The sequence below is a fragment of the Erinaceus europaeus genome, chromosome 5 (genome assembly GCF_950295315.1).
Source record: "Erinaceus europaeus chromosome 5, mEriEur2.1, whole genome shotgun sequence".
Lineage (NCBI taxonomy): Eukaryota > Metazoa > Chordata > Mammalia > Eulipotyphla > Erinaceidae > Erinaceus > Erinaceus europaeus.
Genome location: NC_080166.1, coordinates 124813390 through 124836053, shown reverse-complemented (window position 1 = coordinate 124836053; position 22664 = coordinate 124813390). Strand labels below are relative to the sequence as shown.

Sequence of the window (22664 nt, the reverse complement as noted above, 5' to 3'; positions counted from 1 at the left end):
TAGGCTCTTTTTTTGTCTTGGCATGTAATCCTCCCAGAAGATGTTGGGGCTCAGCCCAGGGCCTCATGCACAAAGCCCTGTGGTATATCCACCAAGACTTCTCTCACAGTCTCCACTGGTGCTCAGTGTCTGCAGGCATCCAGCACTGCTGGTGGATCTTTTCTTTTCTCTACAGAGATGGAGAGAAACCGCAGCACTGTCCACTGCTCAAAAAAGCTTCCTTCCCCAGCAGGCATTCCCATGTAGGCAGCTGAGGTTTGATGGTTCGCTGTGCATGGTACCTAAGGTGTGTACTCTAGTGGGTAAGGCACCTGCTGGTCCCAATCTGAATATTTTTTAATTCTTATTTTATTGCAACGATTGTTATCACTGGGGCTTAGTGCCAGCACTAGGAATCCACTGCACGTGACGGCAGTTTTTTCTTTTCTATTTTATTTCACAGAACACAGAGAGATTGAGAGGGAAAAAGGAGATAGAGAGGGAGAAAAAGAAATACTTGCAGCACTACTTCACCACTTGGGAAGTGTCCCCCTATAGGTGGGGGAGTGACGGCTTGAACCTGGCTCCTCACACAAGGTAATATATGGACTCAGTGGCTGTGCCATCACAGGAGCAGCAAAACTGAATTTGTTAAATGATCTAATATAAAGCGTGAGAACTAGGCTTCCTCTCCTTTTTTTCAAACAAAACTTTACTAAGGACTTCATAATGATTTATGAAACGATAAGATAACAGCAGTATAATTCCACACTGTTCCAACCAACAGAGTTCTGAGTCCCTCTTTCCTCCATTGGAAACTACAATACTTTGCCCAAAGTCACAGATATAACTACTATACAAACGCGCGCACGCGCACGCACACACACACACACACACACACACACACACCCCATTTTTGCATGGTCCAGAATTCTGTTCCATAAGAACTCAAACCTACATCTATTATTACTTCAAAATGTCCTTCCCTTATTCATCCTCTCTTCTTATGTCCTGAGGGAACTGGGTTTCAGAGCCATCTGATCATCTTCCCTTAACATTTCTCCCCCTTTCAAGATATATGGACCAGAATTCTTTATGTGGTAAGAAGGTGTAAGGTCAGGCTATTATAATTGTATGCTGGACATGGATGATGGCAGGTGGATCTAACCCTAACCCTTGCCATAGCCCTAGCCCTATCCCTAACCTTAACCCAGTCCCTATCCCTAACCCTAACCCTAACCCTAACACTCTCCCTTTTTTAAAGCGCACACACACACACACACACACACACACACACACACACACACACACACACACACATACACACCTGCATTCGCTGCATTCACAGCCCAGCCAGTTTTGTGTAACATCTGTTTGTGGTGCCTAGATAATAAAATGCAGCACTGGGGATGGGAGGCCAATCAGATCTGGGCATCAGTTGATCTGGCTCCAGCACACCTTCAGCTGCTTTGCATGGGGTGGGGAGTGGGAGGGCCCATTGTCTTCAAGTTGAGTCATGTTCTCATGCCAGAGCTTTTGCTGTCCTATTTTTGAGCACTACAGGTAGGAAGAGTGGCTTTCGAGGGTCGAGTGGTCATGGCAGAGTCTGACTTGTGCCTCTGGGGCAATTCTATAGGAGCAACAGCAGGTGTTCGGGTGAGAGTTTGGTGTTTTAGCCCACCTGTTATTCCTGCTTCTGGAGAAAGGAAACTGAGGCATTGCATTGAGGCTCACAAGACATTGAACTGGAGGAACATCCTTTATGGGGATAAAGAGAGACGTTCCAAGGGAAGAAGTCAAGTAACATCTGGCTTCCTGTTCCCTTAGAAGCATATGTTCAGAATGAGGCGCTAAGCTCTCTGGCCACTTCACCCCCAGTGATGCCTGGCTGCAGAATTCTAGATGCTTTGTGTAGACAGTTTCCAGACAAAGTCTTCACCCTCTCAGCAGCCCACAGTGCCCCCAAGCCAGCCTCTCAGGCCTCCTGCTACTCCTTTCTGCCTGGTCTCTGTGTCTCTGCTCCCAGGTGGATGGTAGACCAGAAAGCCCTGTGTGATTGTGAGTGAGGCTCAGGAGAAAAGAAATGTGACCCAGGGCCTAGAAGGATGATCTAGAATAAAGCCCTGGGTAGGCAGGAACTTAGCCTCAGTATCTGGCTATCCATGATGCTGTTGTCTGAGCCTGGCAAGGCTGGTCTCTCTTCCATCCTTCTCTGCTCTTCTTGCCCACCACACACTCATTCCTTGCTGCCTTCTGGGTCAGCTTTTTTACAATTATTATTGGATAGCACAGAGAGAAATTGAGAGGGGAGGGGAAGATGGAGGGGAAGAGAGACAGAGAGATATGATCCCTGCGGACCTGCGTCACCACTTGTGAAGCTACCCTCTTGCAGTTAAGGAACTGGGGGCTTGAACTGGGATCCTCGTGCATGGGTCCTTGTGCACAGGTCCTCATGCTTCGTACCATGTGTGCTAAACCTTGTGTGCCACTCTCTGGCTCCCCTCTGGGTCAGTTTTTACCCACCCAGGACCCAAGGTTGCTGTTCTCTCTCCCCTGCATCCTCTCTTTGAGACCGGGGGTTTTCCTCATTTTCTGGAGAACTTTGTTGCTGTCATTCATCCTTCAGCAATAGTCTGCACCTGTAAGGTTCTTGTGCCCTTAGAAGGGGCACAAAGACAAAGCGTCAGCAACATGGAAAGGGTCAAGCCTGATTGACTTTATGTCCCAAGTGTAGATTTCCCCCAATTGTAAAATAGTTACTCACTTAAATAAACAAACAAATAAATAAATAAATAATGGCACATGGCAAAGCAAGTGTTGGAAATAGAGGCGGCAATTTGAAAACAAGCCTTTTGTTTTTTATAACAGAGACCATGCTGGATTTGTTCATTCACTGTTTGCTCGAGTACCTTCTAAAGGCTCGATATTGCTCCAAAATCAGAAGCAGCAGGGAATGAAACACAAAAGCCCTGCCCTCATAATGTCTTTCATCTGATTTCATCTGTATGGTGGAAGGAAGCATGAGAGAGGACTCTAGCTGCTGAAAGGAAAGAGGGGACTTTAAAGGGCAGGAAGTATATATGTGAGTGCAGCATGGTGATCACATGGCTTCTTTATTTTTATATGAGTGATTTAGTAATGATTAACAAGATTGTAAAATAGCAGGGGTACAATTCCATATAGGTCCCAACACCAGAGTTCTATGTCCCATCCCCTCTATTGGAAGCTTTGCTATTCTTTTTCTTTTTAATTTTATTTGTGATTTAATATTGATTTACAAAATGACATATCAACAGGGGTATGAATCCACTCCATTCCCACCACCTGGGTTCTGAAGAAGCTTCCCTTTTTTTTTTTTTTTTTAAATTCCTTCTCTGGGAGTATGGACCGGAATTCTTTATGGGATATAGGAGGTGGAAGGTCTGGCTTCTATAATTGCTTCTTTGCTGAATATGGACATTGGCAGGTTGATCCATCCTCCCAGCCTGTTCCTGTCTTTCCCTAGTGGGGCAGGGCTCTGGGGAAATGAGACTTTGGGACACATTGGTGAGGTCATCTGCTCAGCAAAGTCAGGAAGGCGTCATAGCAACATCTGCAGCTTCGTGGCTGAAAGGTGGTAAGATATAAAGCAGGACAAATTGTTCAATAAATAGGAACCCAAAGGTAGTAATAGACAAGGTGAAATTAAGGGTCTCAATGTGTGAGAAGCTAGGAAGTCTATCTTAGATGTGTTCCAAGGGGGCCATGACTTCAGTATTTGTTGCCTGAGCCTGATAGCAGGAATCCTGTAGCACGTTTAGATTCACCCATGTTCCTTAGAGTGTGGTCCCTGGATCAGTGATCTCAGCCCTTATTCAGAGCTTTTGAGAATATAACATTGTACCCATTTGAGTTCAAGATGTTTTGTATAATGAATAACAGGGAGACATCTGTATTTACCTTCAAAGTCAGGTGCAGTGTGGCCTGATGGGACCTTTTGCACTGGTTCCTAAGATGACTGCTTTGGTTAATAATAATAATAATAGTAATAAAGCTGGGCTTCCCAAGTATCCAAGAACAGATGACTAGATAAGGAAGTTGTGGTCTTAATACACAGTGGAATATGCACCTGTGAGAAATGATAAGAGCTTCTCTTTTGCTGTAACTTAGACAGAACTTGAAAGCCCTCCTTAGTGAAATAAGCCAGAAGGAGAAAGGCTATACTGGCTGCTGTGTGGATCTTCATTTTATGCATGTCCAGGAGATGATTGGGCTGCCAGTATTGGCCTGTTTGGAGGCTTCATAATTACCTCTGTTCTGGGCAGAGTGGGGACCATCAAGCTAATCAAGTTATCCCTAGGCTGTTGATTTAAATCGTGAGCACCAGGCATACTTGAGACCAGGTAGATGGCAGAGACCTAGACCCTAGAAGGGACACTGTCCCTTAAGAAAAGTAACAAAGGCACCAGGGAGCTGTTGCCTGTGAGAAATCGGGGCAACGATCACCTCTTTGACTGCATGAAGGGCCTGAGTGTTGCAAGAAACTGGGCTCTTTCTGGGTAGTTACAAGTAGCAGAGCTCCAATGTCCTTGGGAATGCAAGTTTTGGTTTCAAGTACAAGAGCCCAAAACAAAAGTTCTGAAACCTACTTGGGGGCCCATGTTCACAGTCGAGCCCCATCCCCTCTCCTCTCGCCCCTCCTGGAGAGATTGAGGCAGGGCCAAAGCCAAATGGTGCTGGGATGAAGAGGCGCGCATGTTATGGGAATTGATCATGAAGATTTGATTTTGTAGCTCCTTGAGAAAACTTCATGACTATGAGGCCCTGGACTTGAAATCATAGCTCTATTACATCCTCAGCCCATTGGATAAAGGAGAGCTTGATTTGCATGATGTCTGGTAATGCAGCTCAGTTATTGTAGTGCTTATATGGATATGTGTGTGTGTGTGTGTGTGTGTGTGTGTGTGTGTGTGTGTGTGTGTGTGTCTGTCTGTCTGTCTGTCTGTCTGTCTGTGTCTCTGTCTGCTGACTGTATGTCTCACAGACCGTAAGATCTGGTAAAGAACCAGGAAGATAGCATAGTATTATGCAAAAGGGCTTTAAAATCTTAGACTTAAAGGTCTTAGGTTCATTCCCAGGCACCACCAAAAGCCAGAGCTGAGCAGTGCTGTGGTTTAAAAAAAAATCTGATAAAATATGAAGGGTGATTTTCATATATTATTTATCTCCATCTCGTGCGACTGGAACAGCTGGCTAGATAACAAACAGCCCAGGCACTTTGAGAGGATAGCACTATCAAACTTGGTGGAAATACAGTCTATAGCTCCTCCTTAGAGCTAGTGAACCAGAGTCATGAGTTTGAACAAGCTGACCTTCCACAGGACCTGGCAGGTCCTCCCAGGTGACCTGCGGCAAAAACCCGTGGGGAACTTAACACATGTTCCAGAAGCCCATTTAATCCTTGGCATCACCCTCTAAAGGAAGTGTCATTACAGGCTCAGCAAAGGTGTCACTGGGCTTTCCCAAGGTGTCAGTCACTCTAAGAAGGTTTCTGGAAACTTTCTCTTAAATCTGAGACAGAAAAATGGAGGCTGAGTGCTGCTTTGGCATCTCGCCGGGCACCCCCTGGGATTCACAGCCCTGCAAGGCCCCTGTGGGCAGACAGCAGAGGTAGTATGTCCCCTGCCCCCTCAGACTCCGGTCATAGGCATTCCAGTCCCTCTGCATTTTACCTCCAGCCTGACTTCCTGAAGCATCAGTTAGAAAAGCAGTTCATGGGGAAGCAATTATAGAGGCCAGACCTTCCACCCACTGCACCCCATGATGACCCTGGGTCCATACTCTTAGAGGGTTAAAGAATAGGAAAGCTATCAGGGGAGGGGACGGGATACGGAGTTCTGGTGGTGGGAATTGTGCGAAGTTGTACCCCTCTTATCCTATGGTTTTGTCAGTGTTTCCTTTTTATAAATAAAAAATTAAAAAAAATAAAACAGAAAAAAAAGAAGTTCAGGGTCAAATTAGCACTTGTCTCAGGAGTTTCAACAGTGCGAGAGACTGTGTGTGTGTGTGTGTTGTGTGTGTGTGTGTGTGTGTGTGTGTGTGTCCCTTTGTAGCTTTAATTTTCTTGATCAGTGCATACACCAGGCTAGATATTTACAGGAAACTAGTTTTTCCATGTTTTTGAGGCTTAAGGACACAGTGTTTTCATGGGTTCTGAGCCGGAAAGGAAAATCAATGAATTTATTCATCGATAGGGATCTTTCGTCATGAAGTAAGATTTTTGTTTCCCTGCCTGCATTCCTTGTGTCTTCTTGGATGTTGAAGAATGAGTCTGAGCTTGTCACACCCGGGGCTCCTCTGAAAATAATGACTCGTTACCTTGATAGTCAGCTCCCAACTTGGAAATGGCAGGAGCATAAGTTTTCCCCAAATACTAGGTGCCATGAGAGCTCCTGGAGGTGGTGGTGGTGTGTGTGTGTGGGGGGGGGAGGGGTGACATACAGAGAGATAGCTCAGCTAGTAGAGTGGCAGACTTGTGAAACTCCCAGATAGGGCCTAGACGCCACCTCGCACTGGAGTGTTCTCTCTCTTTTGTGTAATGAATAAAATCAATCTGATCTTGAAACTACAGAGGCTACAATCACATGTCTTTGAAAAGTACCACTTGGCACAGTTAATTCTGAGAAGTACAGCAAAATTAGTGGACCAAATAATGAGCTGTAATTTCTTTTGTGACCACATAGCTGCCTGTTGAGCACTTGGGCTGAAGCCTTAGATGGGTCCGAGAGCAGGGAACATTCTACCATTCACAGCCCTTCCCAGAATTGTCACAAGATGTCTCTCCTGTTTTTTTTTTTTTTTTAAAGATCAGGACCAAATTTGACGTGTCCCCCACCCCCACCCCGCTACCATTTGTTGGTATTTTTGCCTCTCGAGGTATCATAATCTTTTTCTTTCTCTTTCCCACTGACGTCGGCTTATTTCACATGAACGCGGACTATATTGAACACACATGCCTTTAAAATATTGTTTTGATTTGTTTGTGCATTGTTCTTCTGAAAGGGGGCCCGCCTGGGGACATGAGTAATTTCTCATATCCTGTTCTTGCAGGGAGAATTTTAAATCGTTTCTCCAAAGACATTGGGCATATGGATGACTTGCTGCCCTTGACCTTTCTTGATTTCATCCAGGTAAGCTCTCTAGGGGAAGACCCGGGGTGGCCCTGTTCCCAAGGCCCTTTTGTGGGGGCCAGGGTGGGCCTTTCCGCCCGGCGATGTGTCATGTTATCTTTAGCAAGAGGCCGTGTTTGTAGAAGAAAGGTGTGGCTGTGATTCGGCGGCCAAGCGAACATGAGTAATGCCCTGTGTGTGGGCGTGGCTACAGTCATGTCAAGGTTGGTTCGCGGCAGCTACATGCTAGCTCAGTGCTTCTCCCCCTGCCTTCCAGGTATCTGGCACAGATCTCTCTTCACTGTGAACACATTTCATAATACAGAAACAATCACCTCTCACGGAAAGATAGCCTAGATTAACGAAATCATGCATTGTATTACCACAAAGGCCAAATATTTACTGCACTATTTTTTTTTTTTGAGGGGGGTAGATAAAACCAGGTGTGGTTACTTACAAAGAAAAGATTAGTAATAATAATAAGGTGAAAATAATACTTTGCTAACAAGGACAATGGGGGGTAGTGATTGAAGAGACAAAGCCTAGTGATCTGTGTACAGGATCAAAGTCAGCTCAGAAAATGTCTTTTTCGGTTTAGTTCCTAGGCAGCTTTTCTTATCACACTTTGATTTCTCTTAAGTCTTAAGGTGGTTTTTGTTGTTATTGTTGTTGTTTGTTTGTTTTTTTTAACAAAATAAAATGCAGCCTTCTCACACAAATACTGTTTATCAAAGCACGTGTCTCATCTGTGAACTTCAGGTGTTAATATTTTATTATATAAAATATTAATATATTTTAGAGTAATATTGGGGCGTCCTAGCTCTTGGCTGTTCCTCACAGCTGTGGTCACTTTGTTCTGCTCAGCCTTGTCTTTTCCTCAATGACTCAAGCCGGGGAGCTTTCTTCTTCGCTCCTGAGTGTTGTTGTTGGAAGTGAAACACACTTCTCATAAGCAACACCGATTTCTGAATTCCTGCTGCTGTTGCTCATACTTGAAGAGTTTGAACCTTATTTCACCTTCTCGAGGTGCTGGTTATAGTCCTCTAATCATGAACTCATGCTAAGGCCAAGAGAGAGACTTGCTAGTAAGGCTTGGAGTTCTGACTCCGTCCTGATGTCCCTCCCTCCTCCCCTCCAATACCACCACCACCTACTTCCCCTTCCCCAGGTGCTCAGATATCCTTCCACTGAAAATGTAATGTTTCTTCTGGACCCACTGTTAGAAAAGGGGTCCATGGGTCGGGTGGTGGAGAGAACCTGGTTAAGTGCACATGTTACGGTGCGCAAGGACCTAGGTTCAAGCCCCTGGTCCCCATCTGCAGGGGGAGAGCTTTGCAAGTGGTGAAGCAGGGCTGCAGGTGTCTCTCTATCTCCCCCTACTCTCAATGTCTGGCTGTCTCTATCCAATAAATAAAGATAATAAAAAAAAAGTTTTTTAAAGGGGGGTCCAAATGGCCTGACTTGGATAAGAGGCTGTGTTGGAAACGTCAGTACCAGGCCTGAAGTTATGATGGCGATTCCTTAGCTGCACAGAAGTGCAGTCCTGAATTATCTGACTGCAAACAGCACTGTCACCCATGGGCAGAGTCAGCCCCCACTGTCTAGCGATGGGGGGAGCCCGGGACTCAGGCAGAAGAACTCCTCTGAACAAGAACATCTGGTTTGCTTTTGTTTTTCTTTTGCAATCTTAGTTTATAACTGCATCTTACTGGGTTTAGCTCTCACTTAAAAAAAAAATCTTTATTTATTTATTGGATAGAGACAGCCAGAGTTCGAGAGGGAAGGGGGCGATATAGAGGGAGAGAGACATAAAGACACTTGCATTACTGCTTCACCACCAGTGAAGCTATTTGCCTGCAAGTGGGGACTGGGGGCTCAAACCTTAGTCCTTGCGCATTGTAACATATGTGCTCAACAAGCTGCATCACCACCTGGCCCCTGCTCTGTAACTTTTCCCACAGAGCAGCCTTTTACTAAGCCAGTTTAATGTTACAAGACTCATTACTTGGAGAAGACTTGAGGGGGGGGGGGCTGTATTTGCAAAGTGGGCACAGCTTCAAAGTATTTTTCTTCCTCCCTCCCTCCTTCCTTTCCTTCCTTCCTTCCTGTTAGAGACAAAGAGGGAGGGAGGGAGGGAGGGAGAGAGAGAGAGAGATCAGCACCAAAGTTTCCTTCTGTTCAGTTGGGGCTAGGCTGGAACCTGACTGAGCACGTGGCAAAGCAGACACTATTCAAGTGAGCTATTATTTCTCCTGCTCAGTGTTGGGTTTCTACTGATGACTGGTTCCCCATGTATTTATCACCTAGTGAACCCCCATAATTAAAAATCCCTGCGTTTCTGCATACTGTACAGAGGGATGGAGGCTGCCTAATATCAGCATAAAAGATGCGTAGCTACACTAGGTAAGAACATTCTAGTCTCCCTCTTCTGGCTCTTAGCTGGGGAAACAAGGGTCTTTTTTTGTTCTCCATTCACTTCATCCTGATGAAAGGTGTCATCTTTGCATTGACAAAAGTCTCAATTAGCTGATTGCCTTGCACCTCACAGCAAAGGTAAATCTGAAAGTGCTTGTTCCCCAGAAAGGCGTTTTGCACAAGGGACAGCTCAGTTATCAGTTATGATAAATACCAATTGTCACTGCTTTTGTTTGCAGGTGTCCTTAATAAGGCTGTGCATAATCCCTTCAGGAAGGAATACTTCTCCCCCCTTCTTTTTCTTCTTTTAAGAACAGTATTAGCTTAACAGAGAGTCCCTGATCCCCTGCCATTGTGGGATTCTTTGAGGGACATTTCCCAACAGTCATTGTTTAAATGGTTGTCAGGGAGAATCAAGTGAAACTTCATAAACAGTGCAGTAACTGGTGCATCTGACTCTGAGCACAAGCGTTTCTCCAGAGGATTTGCATGCCATGAGCAGGCTTCTAAGCAGAGGTACCACTGGAATCGGTTTAGTATTGGGGCCTGTTTCTGGAAGAGCCTATGAAAATTTTTCCTAAAACCCCAGAATTTAACCTTCTCTAAAGGCCAATGAAAATGTGAATTGATTCTTTAAATTAGTGTATGTGTGCATTCTTTTCTTTCCTAAATTTCTTTATTGGGGGATTAATGGCTTACAATCGACAGTCAAGTACAATGGTTTGCACATGCGTAACAGTTCCCCGTTTTCCACATAACAGTTCAGCCCCCCCCCCCCAGTAGGCCCTCCTCTGCCATCATGTTCCAGGACACCTGGACCCTCCCCATCCCCACCCCAGAGTTCTTTACTGTGGTGCAATACACCAAATCCAGTCTAAGTCCTGCTTAGTATCTTTCTTTCTCTCTTTCTTTCTCTCTTTCTTTCTCTCTTTCTTTCTTCCTTCCTTCCTTCCTTCCTTTCTTTCTTTCTTTCTTTGTTTTTAAATTTTTGGTTATTATTGCCACTAGGATTATTGTTGGGGCTCAGTGCCTGCATGATTAATCCACTGTTCCTGGTGGCCACATCTTCCTTTCTTTCTCTCTCTCTCTTTCTTTCTTTCTTTCTTTCTTTCTTTCTTTCTTTCTTTCTTTCATAGGACTAGAGAAAAGTTGAGAGGGACAAAGACATAAAAAAGGAGAGAAAAAGAGAAACACTTGCAACCCAGGTTCACCTATTTTGAAGCTTCCCCGCTACAGGCGGGAAGTGGGGGTTTGAACCCAGCTCCTTCTACAGGTAACATATGTGCTCTGTCGGATTCACCACCTTGCCTGACTCCCTGTGTTTCTCCTTTTCAAAGTTGAAAAGAGGAAGTTGTAAAAGAGGAAGACGAGTCCTGTGGTGTTCTGGGACTCGTAATGGAATCATGTAAATTTAAAATAAACACTATTATGGTAAGCCCATAGAATGAAAACTAATTTCCCAAATCAAATACATTATATTCAATTCATTTTCCCCAATCAACCAAATGTTGAAAACCTGTTAGTTATAGCGGCAATCGTCTGGAAATTAATTAGAAGCCTATTAGCTCTGCTAGCTGAGCCGAAGGAAGAGCGTTGCTCCTGACATTTCTAAATAGGCTCCTTGAATTAGAGCAAAGCAAGGTCAACATGACAATGAGCCCAACTCTCCTGGCTTTACTGAAGTACTTAGTTTTGGGGAGGAGGGCTACTGTTTTTTTTTTCTTCTTCACTAACTTAGAATACATCCTTGAGGGAGTCGGGTGGTAGTGCAGTGGGTTAAGCGCACATGGTACAAAGTGCAAGGACTGCTGTAAGAATCCTGGTTCAAACCCCCCCCCCCAGCTCCCCACCTGCAGGGGAGTCACTTCACAGGCGGTGAAGCAGGTCTGCAGGTGTCTATCTTCCTCTCCCCCTCTCTGTCTTCCCTCCTCTCTCCGTTTCTCTCTGTCTTGTCCAACAATGATGGCAATAACAATAAAACAACAAGGGCAACAAATGGGAATAAATAAATAAATGTTTTTTTAAAAATTTTTTTTAAAAGAATCCATCCTTGAATTTTGAAAGTTTGAGTTCAGCCAGCACACAGGTGCCAGGGGATGTTCACACCTTTGGCTGGCATGGAAGTCTGATATGGACACGACACCCAGACCCCTCGTGTAGCTAGTTCATCGACTCTCTGAAGAGTTCTGTCAGCACCATTCCTAATTGAGACCACGGGCCATTTGTTCTCTTGGCTTTGCTGTCATTCACAACCTCCTATTGACATTGAAAACCCTTTTATACTTTAATTTGTTCTTTATACTTTAATTGGTTTTCCCAGGGCCTCAAGTTTGTGTAATATGGATAAATGACTTCTCTTATCCAACTTTCTTTTCTTCTTCTTTTTTTATATTTTCTTTACTTTAATGAGAAAAATACAGATAAAGACAGAGACCAGAGCACTGCTCGGCACTGGCTTATGGTAGTGCTGGGGATTGAACCTGAGACCTCAGAGCCTCAGGCATAAGAGTCTATTGTATAGTATAACCTTGTATAAGTCTTTTGATAGTATAACATTATACTGTCTCCCCAGCTTTCCAATTTTCTACTCTTATTTTTTTTCTTTATTCTTTAAAGATTTATTTATTTATGACAGAGAACCAGAGCACCACTCTGGCACATGCAATGCCAGGGATCGAATTCATTCTTAGGAGGCCAGTGCTTTATCCATTGTGCAACCTCCTGGAGTAGTCTACTATTTATTTATTTATTTAAGAGAAATAGCCGGAGAGGATTGACGCCACAGCTCCACTCCACTACTAAGGGTACTTCTCTGAGTCTTCTGTTATGCTTCCTGTGATGCTGGACTTAAACCCCAGGCTTCATACACAGCAGGACACAAGCTCCACCAAAGTAGCTGTATCACTGCCCTGGATTTTGCTTTTAATGTTTCTCACTTGTTTCTTGGGTAGGAATTTCCATATTCTAGCACCGTAACCTGTTTTCATAGAGGTTTACAGAACATGAGTCCGATTAACCCCATAGCTGAGTTAGACTCAGATAGTTGAGTTTTAAAAAGATGTTAATCTGGAAGGTGGTGCAGTGGGTAGAGAAATGACTTTCAAGAATAAGGTCCTGAGTTTGAACACAGGCATTGCGTGTGCCAGCTATGTTGGTGTTCTCGTTCTCTCTCTCTCTCTCTCTCTCTCTCCCTCCCTCCCTCCCTCTCTCTCTCTCTCTCTCTCTCTCACACACACACACACACATACATACACACACCTCTCTGTCACACACACACACACACACACACACACCTTTTTTAAAAGTAAAAAACGAAAGGACCAGGCAGTAGTTCACGGGGTTAAGCGCACACAGTAGGAAGCACAAGGACCCAAGCAAGGATCCTAGTTCGAGCTCCCAGCTCCCCACCTGCAGAAGGGTTGTCAGTCTCTCTTACTGTCTCTTTTTTAAAAAATTACTTACTTACTCATTTATTATTGGATAGAGACATAGAGAAATTGAGAGGGGAGGAAGAGATAGAGAGGAAGAGAAACAGAGAGAAACCTGCAGCACTGCTTCACCACTCGTGAAGCTTTCCCCCTGCGTATGGGAACCAGGGGCTTGAACCCTAGTCCTCACGCACTGTAGTGTGTGTGCGCCTAACCAGGTGCACCACTGCCAGGCCCCCTCTCTCTTCCTCTCTATCTGCTCCTCTCTCAATTTCTGTCTCTCCTGTTCAATAAAATGGGAAAAATGGCTGGCAGGGCAGTGAATTTGTAGTGCTGGCCCCAAGCCCCAGCGATAAGGCTGGAGGCAAATAAATAAGGAAAATTATAAATTAATTTTAAAAAGGAGTACCTGGGCAATGGCTCGCCTGACTGAGTGTACACATTACTATGCACAGGGACCTGAGTTCAAGTCCTGGATCCCTTTCTGTAACGTGGGGGTGGAAGGAACTTATCAAATATAATAAAAGTTATAAAATAAGACAAGATTCCTAAAACTTAAAAAAAAAGCTGTTTCTGTCCATTTTATATTACAGGAGGTGTGCATCCTATCCAGAGAGAAGCTGGCAGGATTTATAGCAATGGAATACAAACTAAACTCTAAAGTTGAACTGTCTTTATGAATAAGGAGTTGGGACTTTCCATCTATCAGGATATTCCAACTATGGCTGTCACGCTTTTGCTTTCTCACTGGAGATCTGCACACAACCATGCTTTTCTGGAGAGTTAGAATCCTCTAGCTATGGGGTATGGGATGGCTGGGATTCATCTATGTGTCCTTTGTCGTATGCTTTACATTGGTTTGTTCTAGCCCTCCCCTGCCAAGAGAATTGGATCAGTCCAGTTAATTTCGCGGGCCCACTTGGCCCCGCCCCAAGGAACCCCAACAGAGGGTTCCTGAGTTCGAGAGTTTCAGAGTTACAGAGTAAGAGAGAGTTCCACAGTGGAAGAGTTTCAGAGTTCAAGAGTTCCTGAGTTCGAGAGTTGAAGAGAGTTCCTGAGTTCCAGAGTTCCAGAGTAAGAGAGAGTGCTCGTGCCACCGCAAAGAGACAGCAGAGTTCTGTTTGGTGATTAGTTTGTCTTAGTTTGTGAATCGTTGTTCCTGAATAAAGAAATACAGCTTCCCTGCCCAGCCGTTGTCTCCACATCTCTGTTACCTGCCCGTGAAGCCAGCCCGCCCGGCAAGAGCCTCTGAAAATTTTAACAACAAATGGCGCCCAACGTGGGGCTCAAACCCACGACCCTGAGATTAAGAGTCTCATGCTCTACCGACTGAGCTAGCCGACGCAGGTCTATGCAGTTGCCCCACGTAAGCAAAACGGGGCCTGCTTTCAGTGCGGTCGCCAAGGACATTGGCGTAACCAATGTCCTGATAAGTTGCGACCACGCCTCCAGTCAGGGAAACCACGCCTCCAGCCAGAGCAACCCCGCTTTCAGTCAGGGAGCCAGAGACCACGTACTGTTTGTCCAAAATGTCGTAAGGGGTTTCATTGGAAGAGAGATTGTTGGTCCCAATTTCATAAAGATGGTTCGCCCCTGAATGGTACAAATTCGGGGCCTGACATTTAGTGGATCACTCCTGTTTTAGAACAAGGTCACCCTTCTATGACAGTAAAGATTGGCAATATTCCTTTTAAATTTTTGATTGACACGGGGGCAGCAAAGACGATTTTAAGGCAAGAAGAGGTTCCCCAAGATTGGGAACTCATCTCTGGACCCAGTTTACATGGAATAGGAGGGATGACGAGAGCATTTTGCACACGAGACTCGCTTATGTGGGAAGACCCAGAAGGTTCTACCGGACACTTCCGCCCTTTGGTAGCTAATATTAGCACCAACTTACTGGGCAGGGATCTTCTGGAATGTCTTAATGTTAGGATATCCACAGACACCTCTGCAGAGCGTAAAACTCATTCCCGCGATACCAGGTCTATTCAGCAGCCCCAATACTAAATGCCACTGTTGGTAGCCAAACACCCCGCTTAAGCTGGCTTTCTAATGAGCCTCTCTGGGTGGAACAGTGGCCCTTACCTAGGGATAAGCTAAAAATTTTAAAAGAGCTCGTCCGAGAGCAGTTGTCCTTGGGATACATTCGTCATTCTCGAAGCCCATGGAATACTCCTGTCTTTGTGATTAAAAAGCGCTCAGGAAAATGGCGCCTCCTTCAAGATCTCCGTGCAGTAAATAAAACCATGCAGGTCTGGGGCTCCCCCCAAAGGGGTTTGCCTCTTGCTTCTGCAATTCCCACGGGAATTCCAATCACAGCTATTGATATACAAGATTGTTTTTTCTCTATCCCCTTGCATCCGCGAGATTGTAAACATTTTGCCTTCTCTGTTCCGTCTATTAATAATGCCAGCCCTGCTGATAGATTTGAATGGGTGGTGCTGCCCCAGGGTATGGCCAATAGTCCTACAATTTGTCAGGAGGCTGTTAAATCTGCCCTTGTCCCATATATTCATAAGGGCCTTAATATTTTTCATTATACAGATGATATTTTAATATGGGGAAAATCAGATACAGATCTCTATGCCTTACGTGATTTTCTCATCCCTGCATTAAAGAAAAGCGGCCTTAATGTAGCCCCTGAGAAGATACAGCTAATCCCTCCAATATCCTTCCTAGGTTCAGAGATTTCTCTAACACAAATTCGTCCCTTAAAACCTAATGTTACCTTCCCTTCTAACCTTACTCTTGCCTGGCGGGCTGGCTTCACGGGCGGGTAACAGAGATGCGGAGACAACGGCTGGGCAGGGAAGCTGTATTTCTTTATTCAGGAACAACGATTCATAAACTAAGACAAACTAATCACCAAACAGAACTCTGCTGTCTCTTTGCGGTGGCACGAGCACTCTCTCTTACTCTGGAACTCTGGAACTCAGGAACTCTCTTCAACTCTCGAACTCAGGAACTCAGGAACTCTTGAACTCTGAAACTCTTCCACTGTGGAACTCTCTCTTACTCTGTAACTCTGAAACTCTCGAACTCAGGAACCCTCTGTTGGGGTTCCTTGGGGCGGGGCCAAGTGGGCCCGCGAAATTAACTGGACTGATCCAATTCTCTTGGCAGGGGAGGGCTAGAACAAACCAATGTAAAGCATACGACAGTCCTTGAAAATCCAGAGCTTACTGCTTGATTACATTTTCTGAGCCACCGTGATAAGTGTCACTGGTTCTGTCCGTGACCATTTGGAAATACGGACATTGGGTTAGAACCTCAGGCAGATGTTTACAACTGAGCCTGGTGTCCCCACCACAGAGGGAGAATGAGTTCCCAAGCCTCTGTCCCCCAGTGGCTATACTTGTGCCCTGTGAAGCAAGGCAGAAGTCAGGGACAGGTCCCATTTTACCAGTTAAATGACTACACTAAGGACATTTTTAAAAAGAAAGTCCGTTTGCTGGCCAGATAACGGTTCTTTGCTTAACTTTGTCCCCTATTAGTTGAAAAAATGACTTGGCGTTGGTTACACACTGGTGGAATTTGGCTTTGTTTGAGTTAGTTAACTCTCAGCACCCATGTTAATGAGTCACCATGAAGCAACTAGTATAGACAGTCTTGTCTTTCCTATCTTGCTGCCTTGGGGAGTGAACTCTAAGGAACCTTGGAGCGGGTGGCACTTTTGGAGCCTGAACTGCCCTAGTAGGGCAGAAGTGATGAAGAAAGATGAGTTTTCGACCACTGAGGCATATGAGAGGGGTGTGAGAAGTGAGGAAAGTTCTGTAATACATCATAGGAAATAACTTACCTGGCACTAAATAAGAACAGTCTGCTGGTTGCCAGGGGCTGCCCTGGGCTCATCAGATATGAGTTAGCCAGAGACTGGCAACGCACAGCTGCCTTATCAGTGTTGTTCAAACACGTCGTGTTTATTTGCACTTTTTTATTTTGCAGAAACCACAACAGCTTTGAGTACAGACAGTAACTTTAAAGCAACGTCGCTTATCAAGCTAAGCTAGGCCGTAGTTCATCTGTGAAGACGTCTTTATGGAAATGAGCATGGGAATGCAAATGGCCCAAAGGTCTTCATAGAGACAATGGACAAGAGAACCCAACAGGGCGGGCAGTGTTGTATATGATTAAGTACTTACGTTAACACTGTGCAAGGAAGCGGGTTCTCACCTGCATGGGGAGAGCTTCACGAGTAGTGAAGTAGGGCTGCAGGTGTCTCTTTGTCTTTCTCCCTTTCTATCTCTGTTGGTATGCTTCTAATTCTACTTCTAAAAACCTTTTCTGTTTCATTTGGTTTAAATCCCCCCTGCTTAACACTGCATTCTATTTACATAACACTGTATTCTATTTACATAACCTCTGTTAACAAGCACCACCCTCCCTCCAGGGCATTGGTGGTTCAGTGGTAGAATTCTTGCCTGCTCCGCCCCCTCTCCTTGTCACACCCTGATTTTCACCAGTCACTTTTCTCTCCACCCTCTCTGCGTTGCATCCAGTTCCCACCCTACTGGGCTAGTATATTTATAAGGACAAGATTGTTTGTAGTTTTGAGTTTAGCTTAGCTTGGTATAGATTGCGCTGCGTCCTGCATGAATAAAGAGATACTGTGTACAACCCAGCCATGAGTCCCGGGTCGTCTGTTACCCGCCCGTGAAGCCAGCCCAGCGAAAATAACATATCTCCTCACCTCCCTCTCAATTTCTCTCTGTCTCTATCTATCCAAAAATAAATAAATAAATATTAAAGAAAAAAAGTAACTTGACAGGGGAGAGTTCTTTGGATAGGAGGTTGGTCTTCAAAATAATATATGTTTGGGTAGGCAAAGATAACAGTAGGGGCAGAGCTGAAAACTCAATTTGAGACTGACTTCCCAACAGTCAATAAATACCAGCACCATAGCTGGAGCCGTTCATGTCTTTAAAACAGCCACTGACTTAATGAGTAAAGGTGCCATATATGTGTAATCTGTGTGATGTTCTAATGAAACATTTAATTTATGATTCATCATTTTGATGATATAGATACTTGTGATACTTGATGGGCAAATGTGTTGGTTGGGGACTATATTTATACAAAGGAGACGTAATGGAAACATCTTGATTGTTTCTCCTGAAAGGAAAAATAATATTTGCTTATTTATTTATTTGATTTACAGCCACAAGAGTTTCACTGCTTCAGGCTGACTCTTTTTCTTTTCTTTTCCTTTCTTTCTCCCTCTGTTGCTCTTTCTTTCTCTCTCTCTCTCTTTCTTTCTTTCTTTCTTTCTTTCTTTCTTTCTTTCTTTCTTTCTTTCTTTTTGTATCCAGGGTTATTGCTGTGGCTCGATGCCAGCAGTATGAATCCACAGCTCCTGACAGCCATTTTTTTTTTTTTCATTTTATTGGGCAGGACACATATAGACCTGCGTTGCTGCAAAGCTTCCTCTTGCAGGTGGGGAGCCAGAGCCAAAGGCTTAAACCCAGATCCTTGCGCATTGCACTATGTGGGCTTAACTGTATGTGCCACTGCCCGGCCCCTCAGCTGACTTATTCAAAGGGAAACTTGTTAATTTTATTATAGATCTGTGATGTGATTTGTCGTATTTTGGACTTTTCAATGTTGCTCATGCCTACAAGCTTGTCCCCTCGCCCCATTTTAAAAAATATTTATTTATTTATGTATTTTTGTCGCCCTTGTTGTTATTATTGTTGTAGTTATTATTGCTCTTGATGTCATCCTTGTTGGCTAGGACAGAGAGAAATGGAGAGAGGAGGGGAAGACAGAGAGGGGGAGAGAAAGATAGACACCTGCAGACCTGCTTCACCACCTGTGAAGCGACTCCCCTGCAGGTGGGGAGCCGGGGGCTCGAACCGGGATTCTCACGCCGGTCCTTGTGCTTTGCGCCACATGCGCTTAACCCGCTGTATTACCGCCCGACTCGCCCTCCCCCACTTTTTTTCTTCAACAGGTTTTTTTCTACGTGCTTACTATGTGCTGGCAGTATGCAGGGGTAGGATAGAAGGGGCTTATCTTCATTTGACACGATGTGTCCTGTCTTTTGGGCTTGGGCATGTGGAGATGAATGAGATTTATTTCCATCTTCCATGAGGCATGCTTTCCTGGGAATGACAGACAGAGTCAGCAACTACAGTGCCACATGGTAAGACTGACAGTGGAAGGGATGCCATCTAGGAGAATAGATAAGGCTTGAGCATGAGACAGTCTGAGTTCTTATTTTTCCTTCAGTTATCTCGAGGAAGTGATAGGGTGGAGGTGGTGTCTGAGGAGTTGGAAATTTTTTAGTCTATGGGGGGAGAGAGAGAGACACGCCTGGCATGAGAACAGGACTGGCATTCTCAGAACAGGTAGTTGTGGATTCTGTGAAGACAGATAAGATTGCCGAAAGTGCAACATTAGGGGCCAAGATTAGAATCTGTTAGCAGTCTGACTACTTAGAGAGAAAACAGAGGGAGAAACCAAGTGGAGGAGGCACCAGATGAACAGCAGGAAAGACAGAATTGAGGGGGTCCTATGGAGGGGTGGGGGGAGTGGAAGGCTGTCTGTTGTTTGGGTGGCCAGTGGGAGTGGATTGGGACAAGAAAAGAGCAGGTGGTCAGTGGCTGAAAGGTGAAGAGTGGAGGAGGTTGAGGGGAAGACAAGCTTCTGTTTGCAGGAATCTGACTCAAAAATAAGAAGTCCATTGGGAACGCGGGACCTGTGGATGTTTGGCTAAGTTGTGAGGATTTTCCTGTGAGTTTTTACGTGAGTTGTGTGTGCCTGCCTGCGGTAGGTGGGTGGTTGTGTTGGATGATGGGTAGTTGCTCCCCTGGGTGGGAATAGCATTCTGAGGAAGGGGTAGCCTGAGGAGGCTTAAAATGGAAGAAAGCAGAGCTGGCATCTGTGCTCGGTGGAAGAGCACAGGCTTTGTATGCAAGAGCAGCTGACTGAGGCAAAAGCAAAGGCTCCTTTCTCCAGGTCTTTACAAAGAGAAGCTTTGCTTTATAGTCCAGGGTGCTGGGTAGCAGGGCATTGTCTATTGTGCTTGTACTGGAAACCAGGAATGCTCGCCTTATGGAAACTCAACAGTATACTACTGCTGGAAGTTATTAAGTAGTGGAAACATCTTATAGCCCATGGGTAATAATAAATCTTAACTTTTTCTTGTGGAAAAGGCCTCCTTTACAACTTATGAATGTGGGTGTTCAAGTAGCAGTTGGAAATGTTGAGTGTCCAGATAAATTATCAATAAAGAAGTCATACCCTGGATCACAGCTTTCATATTGTAGACAACATTCTTCCTGATGAAGATGGGTGTTCTGGGGCCAGTGAAATAGCTCACTTGGATAGTACACTACTTTGCCATGTGCACAGCCCTGGTTCAAGCCCTGGCCCTGCTACATTGAAGGAAGCTTTGATGTTCTGGTGTCTGCCTGCCTCTCTCTCTCTCTCTCTCTCTCTCTCTCTCTCTCTCTGTCTATCTGCCTCTGTTCTATTTTTTAAAAGGGGGATAAAAAGAAAACAGGTGTTCGGATGTATTGGCTTAATACAATAGATTTTGCTGGTGCTTTATTATATGTATATGTGTATGGACACACCCTCACCCTCAGAGGGGAATTCATGTTGATAATGCAATCTTTGAATGGGGTAGCTTGAAACACATCTACAAAGCAAGGAAGATAATGTCTGTGGCTGTACCTGTGGTTCTCACTGATCTTCAGGTGAATTAGTGTTTACCTCTTAGCCAGCCTTGAAAATGTGTCTAAGGAATTTGTATTTGAACCTACAGACAGTTGGCCCCATCCAAGATCTTTCAGCTGGCTAGTGGCTGCTCTCTGTTACCATGTTAAGAGGAAACAAAGCTTGGGTGTGCTTGTCTCTCTCCTTTGAAGGTGTTATCATTACCTATTGGGGGTCTCTGCTTCTTCTTCTTCTAGCGTTTGCCCTTCTTCCGTAGCCAGTCAACAGCATCAGGTTGAGCCTGATGTAAAGTTTCAAGACCTCCTTAGAATCTGGAGAGGTGGCAGTTGTTGACTATGTGGGTCATAGTCTGTCTGTAGCCGCAGGGGCAGTTTGGGTCCTCTCTGGCTCCCCAGCAATGGAACATAGCGGCGCACCGGCCATGGCCTGTTCGATAGCGATTGAGGAGGGCCCAATCATAACGTGCTAGGTCAATGCCGGGTTGACGCTTGCAGGGGTCTGTGATGAGGTGTTTGTTCTTTACCTCAGCTGACTGCCAACTCTGTTTCCAAGAGACTGGAACAGAGAAGTTCAGTGTAGGCGTAGGGGACCAGATTGGGTGACGAGACGTCAAGCGTTGGACAGGGTGGGCGAAGTTATCCGCGTATATTGGCAGGTCCGGTCGAGCGTAGACGTGGGAAATGAACTTAGATGATGCCGCATCCCGACGAATATCTGGCGGGGCGATGTTGCTAAGAACTGGCAGCCATGGAACCGGGGTGGAACGGGTGGTTCCAGAAATGATCCTCATGGAGGAATATAATTTGGAATCGACCAAGTGGACATGGGGGCTACGGAACCATACTGGGGTACAGTATTCTGCAGTGGAATAGCATAATGCCAGAGATGATGATCGCAGTGTGGTAGCGCTCGCGCCCCATGAGGAGCTGGCCAGTCTTGCAATGATGTTATTCCTCGCTCCCACCTTTGCAGGGGTCTCTGCTGAGAATGAGCAAAGCCCACGATCTGGTCTGCGCTGCTTATGCTACTTGCACTGTGTTGTGCCCCTAGCCGCTTCCTGAAAAGGATCTGGATGTCTTCAGAATTTCTCTCTTGTCTTTGGCCATCTGGAAAAGCCTTTGGTGGCTTCAGACTTCCTCCTTTCTTTGTGGTTCCTTCCAGGATCTCATGGGGAGGCAGTACCAACCTCAGTTCATGCTGGACCTTTGCAAGGCTTCACTAGGTTGCTGATTCTGCTTCCTCCCTTTCTATCCAGTCATGCCAGGTCCATTGGAAACCTGACAGCGTTTCACTGGCCAATCCATTATATTAGACTCTTTTTTGAATTATGAATGAAGTTAGTGACAGAGAGTACCAGACATCCTTCTGGGATCTGCGATGACAAAGATCAAACTCAGAACCAAGTGAGCTGTCAGTCACACCGTGCTGGCTCCAGGGGTGATTTACACAGAGCATCTTGAGGTGGGGCAACATTGGTCTCATCCAGGCTTTTAAACAGAAACCGAAAGTTCACTTAGACATTGTGTGTGTTTTCTTTCTGAGCTGGCCAGTTATTCAGGGACTCTTCTGTAACCCTATCTGGTGAAGTTAGGCTGGGGTGTCTTTTCATGGTGATTCCTGAACCTCATGTAGGAAAGAAGCATCCTCAGTGACAGGGAGCCCAGAGAGAGGGTATGCTGTTCTTACGGAGACCCTAGCATGGAACTGCAGGAGTGTGAAGCTTTAGATTAGGCTTCAGAGACACAAGGGGCAAATCCGAGGGAAGCTTGGGTCTCAAGCATAGGATTTCTGATTTGAAGTGCTGGGTCAAGGGGAAGAGAAACTATCAGAAGGCTGGGGTTTGGCAAGATAGGGGAGACAGAAGGAGGTGAGGTGCAGGTTTGGCCAGCTTTCTATTTGGGACATCTGGTCAGCTGATAAAAACTCTTGGTGGAGAACACTGGCCCACACTGGAGAGGGCAATCTTCCAAGACATGGTGGTGACACGGAGGACCGCCATGCATTTGGACAT

At 45.3% G+C, this 22664-nt stretch overlaps 1 protein-coding gene across 1 annotated transcript in view; it reads left to right on the top strand.

The window, feature by feature from the left end:
• Nucleotides 1–22664, top strand: part of ABCC4 (ATP binding cassette subfamily C member 4) — a 274755-nt gene that overhangs the window by 170340 nt on the left and 81751 nt on the right. Inside the window, exon 20 of the mRNA XM_007526845.3 lies at nt 7069–7148. Coding sequence (XP_007526907.1) covers nt 7069–7148 — 80 coding nt within the window. The remainder of the gene's footprint in view (nt 1–7068; nt 7149–22664) is intronic.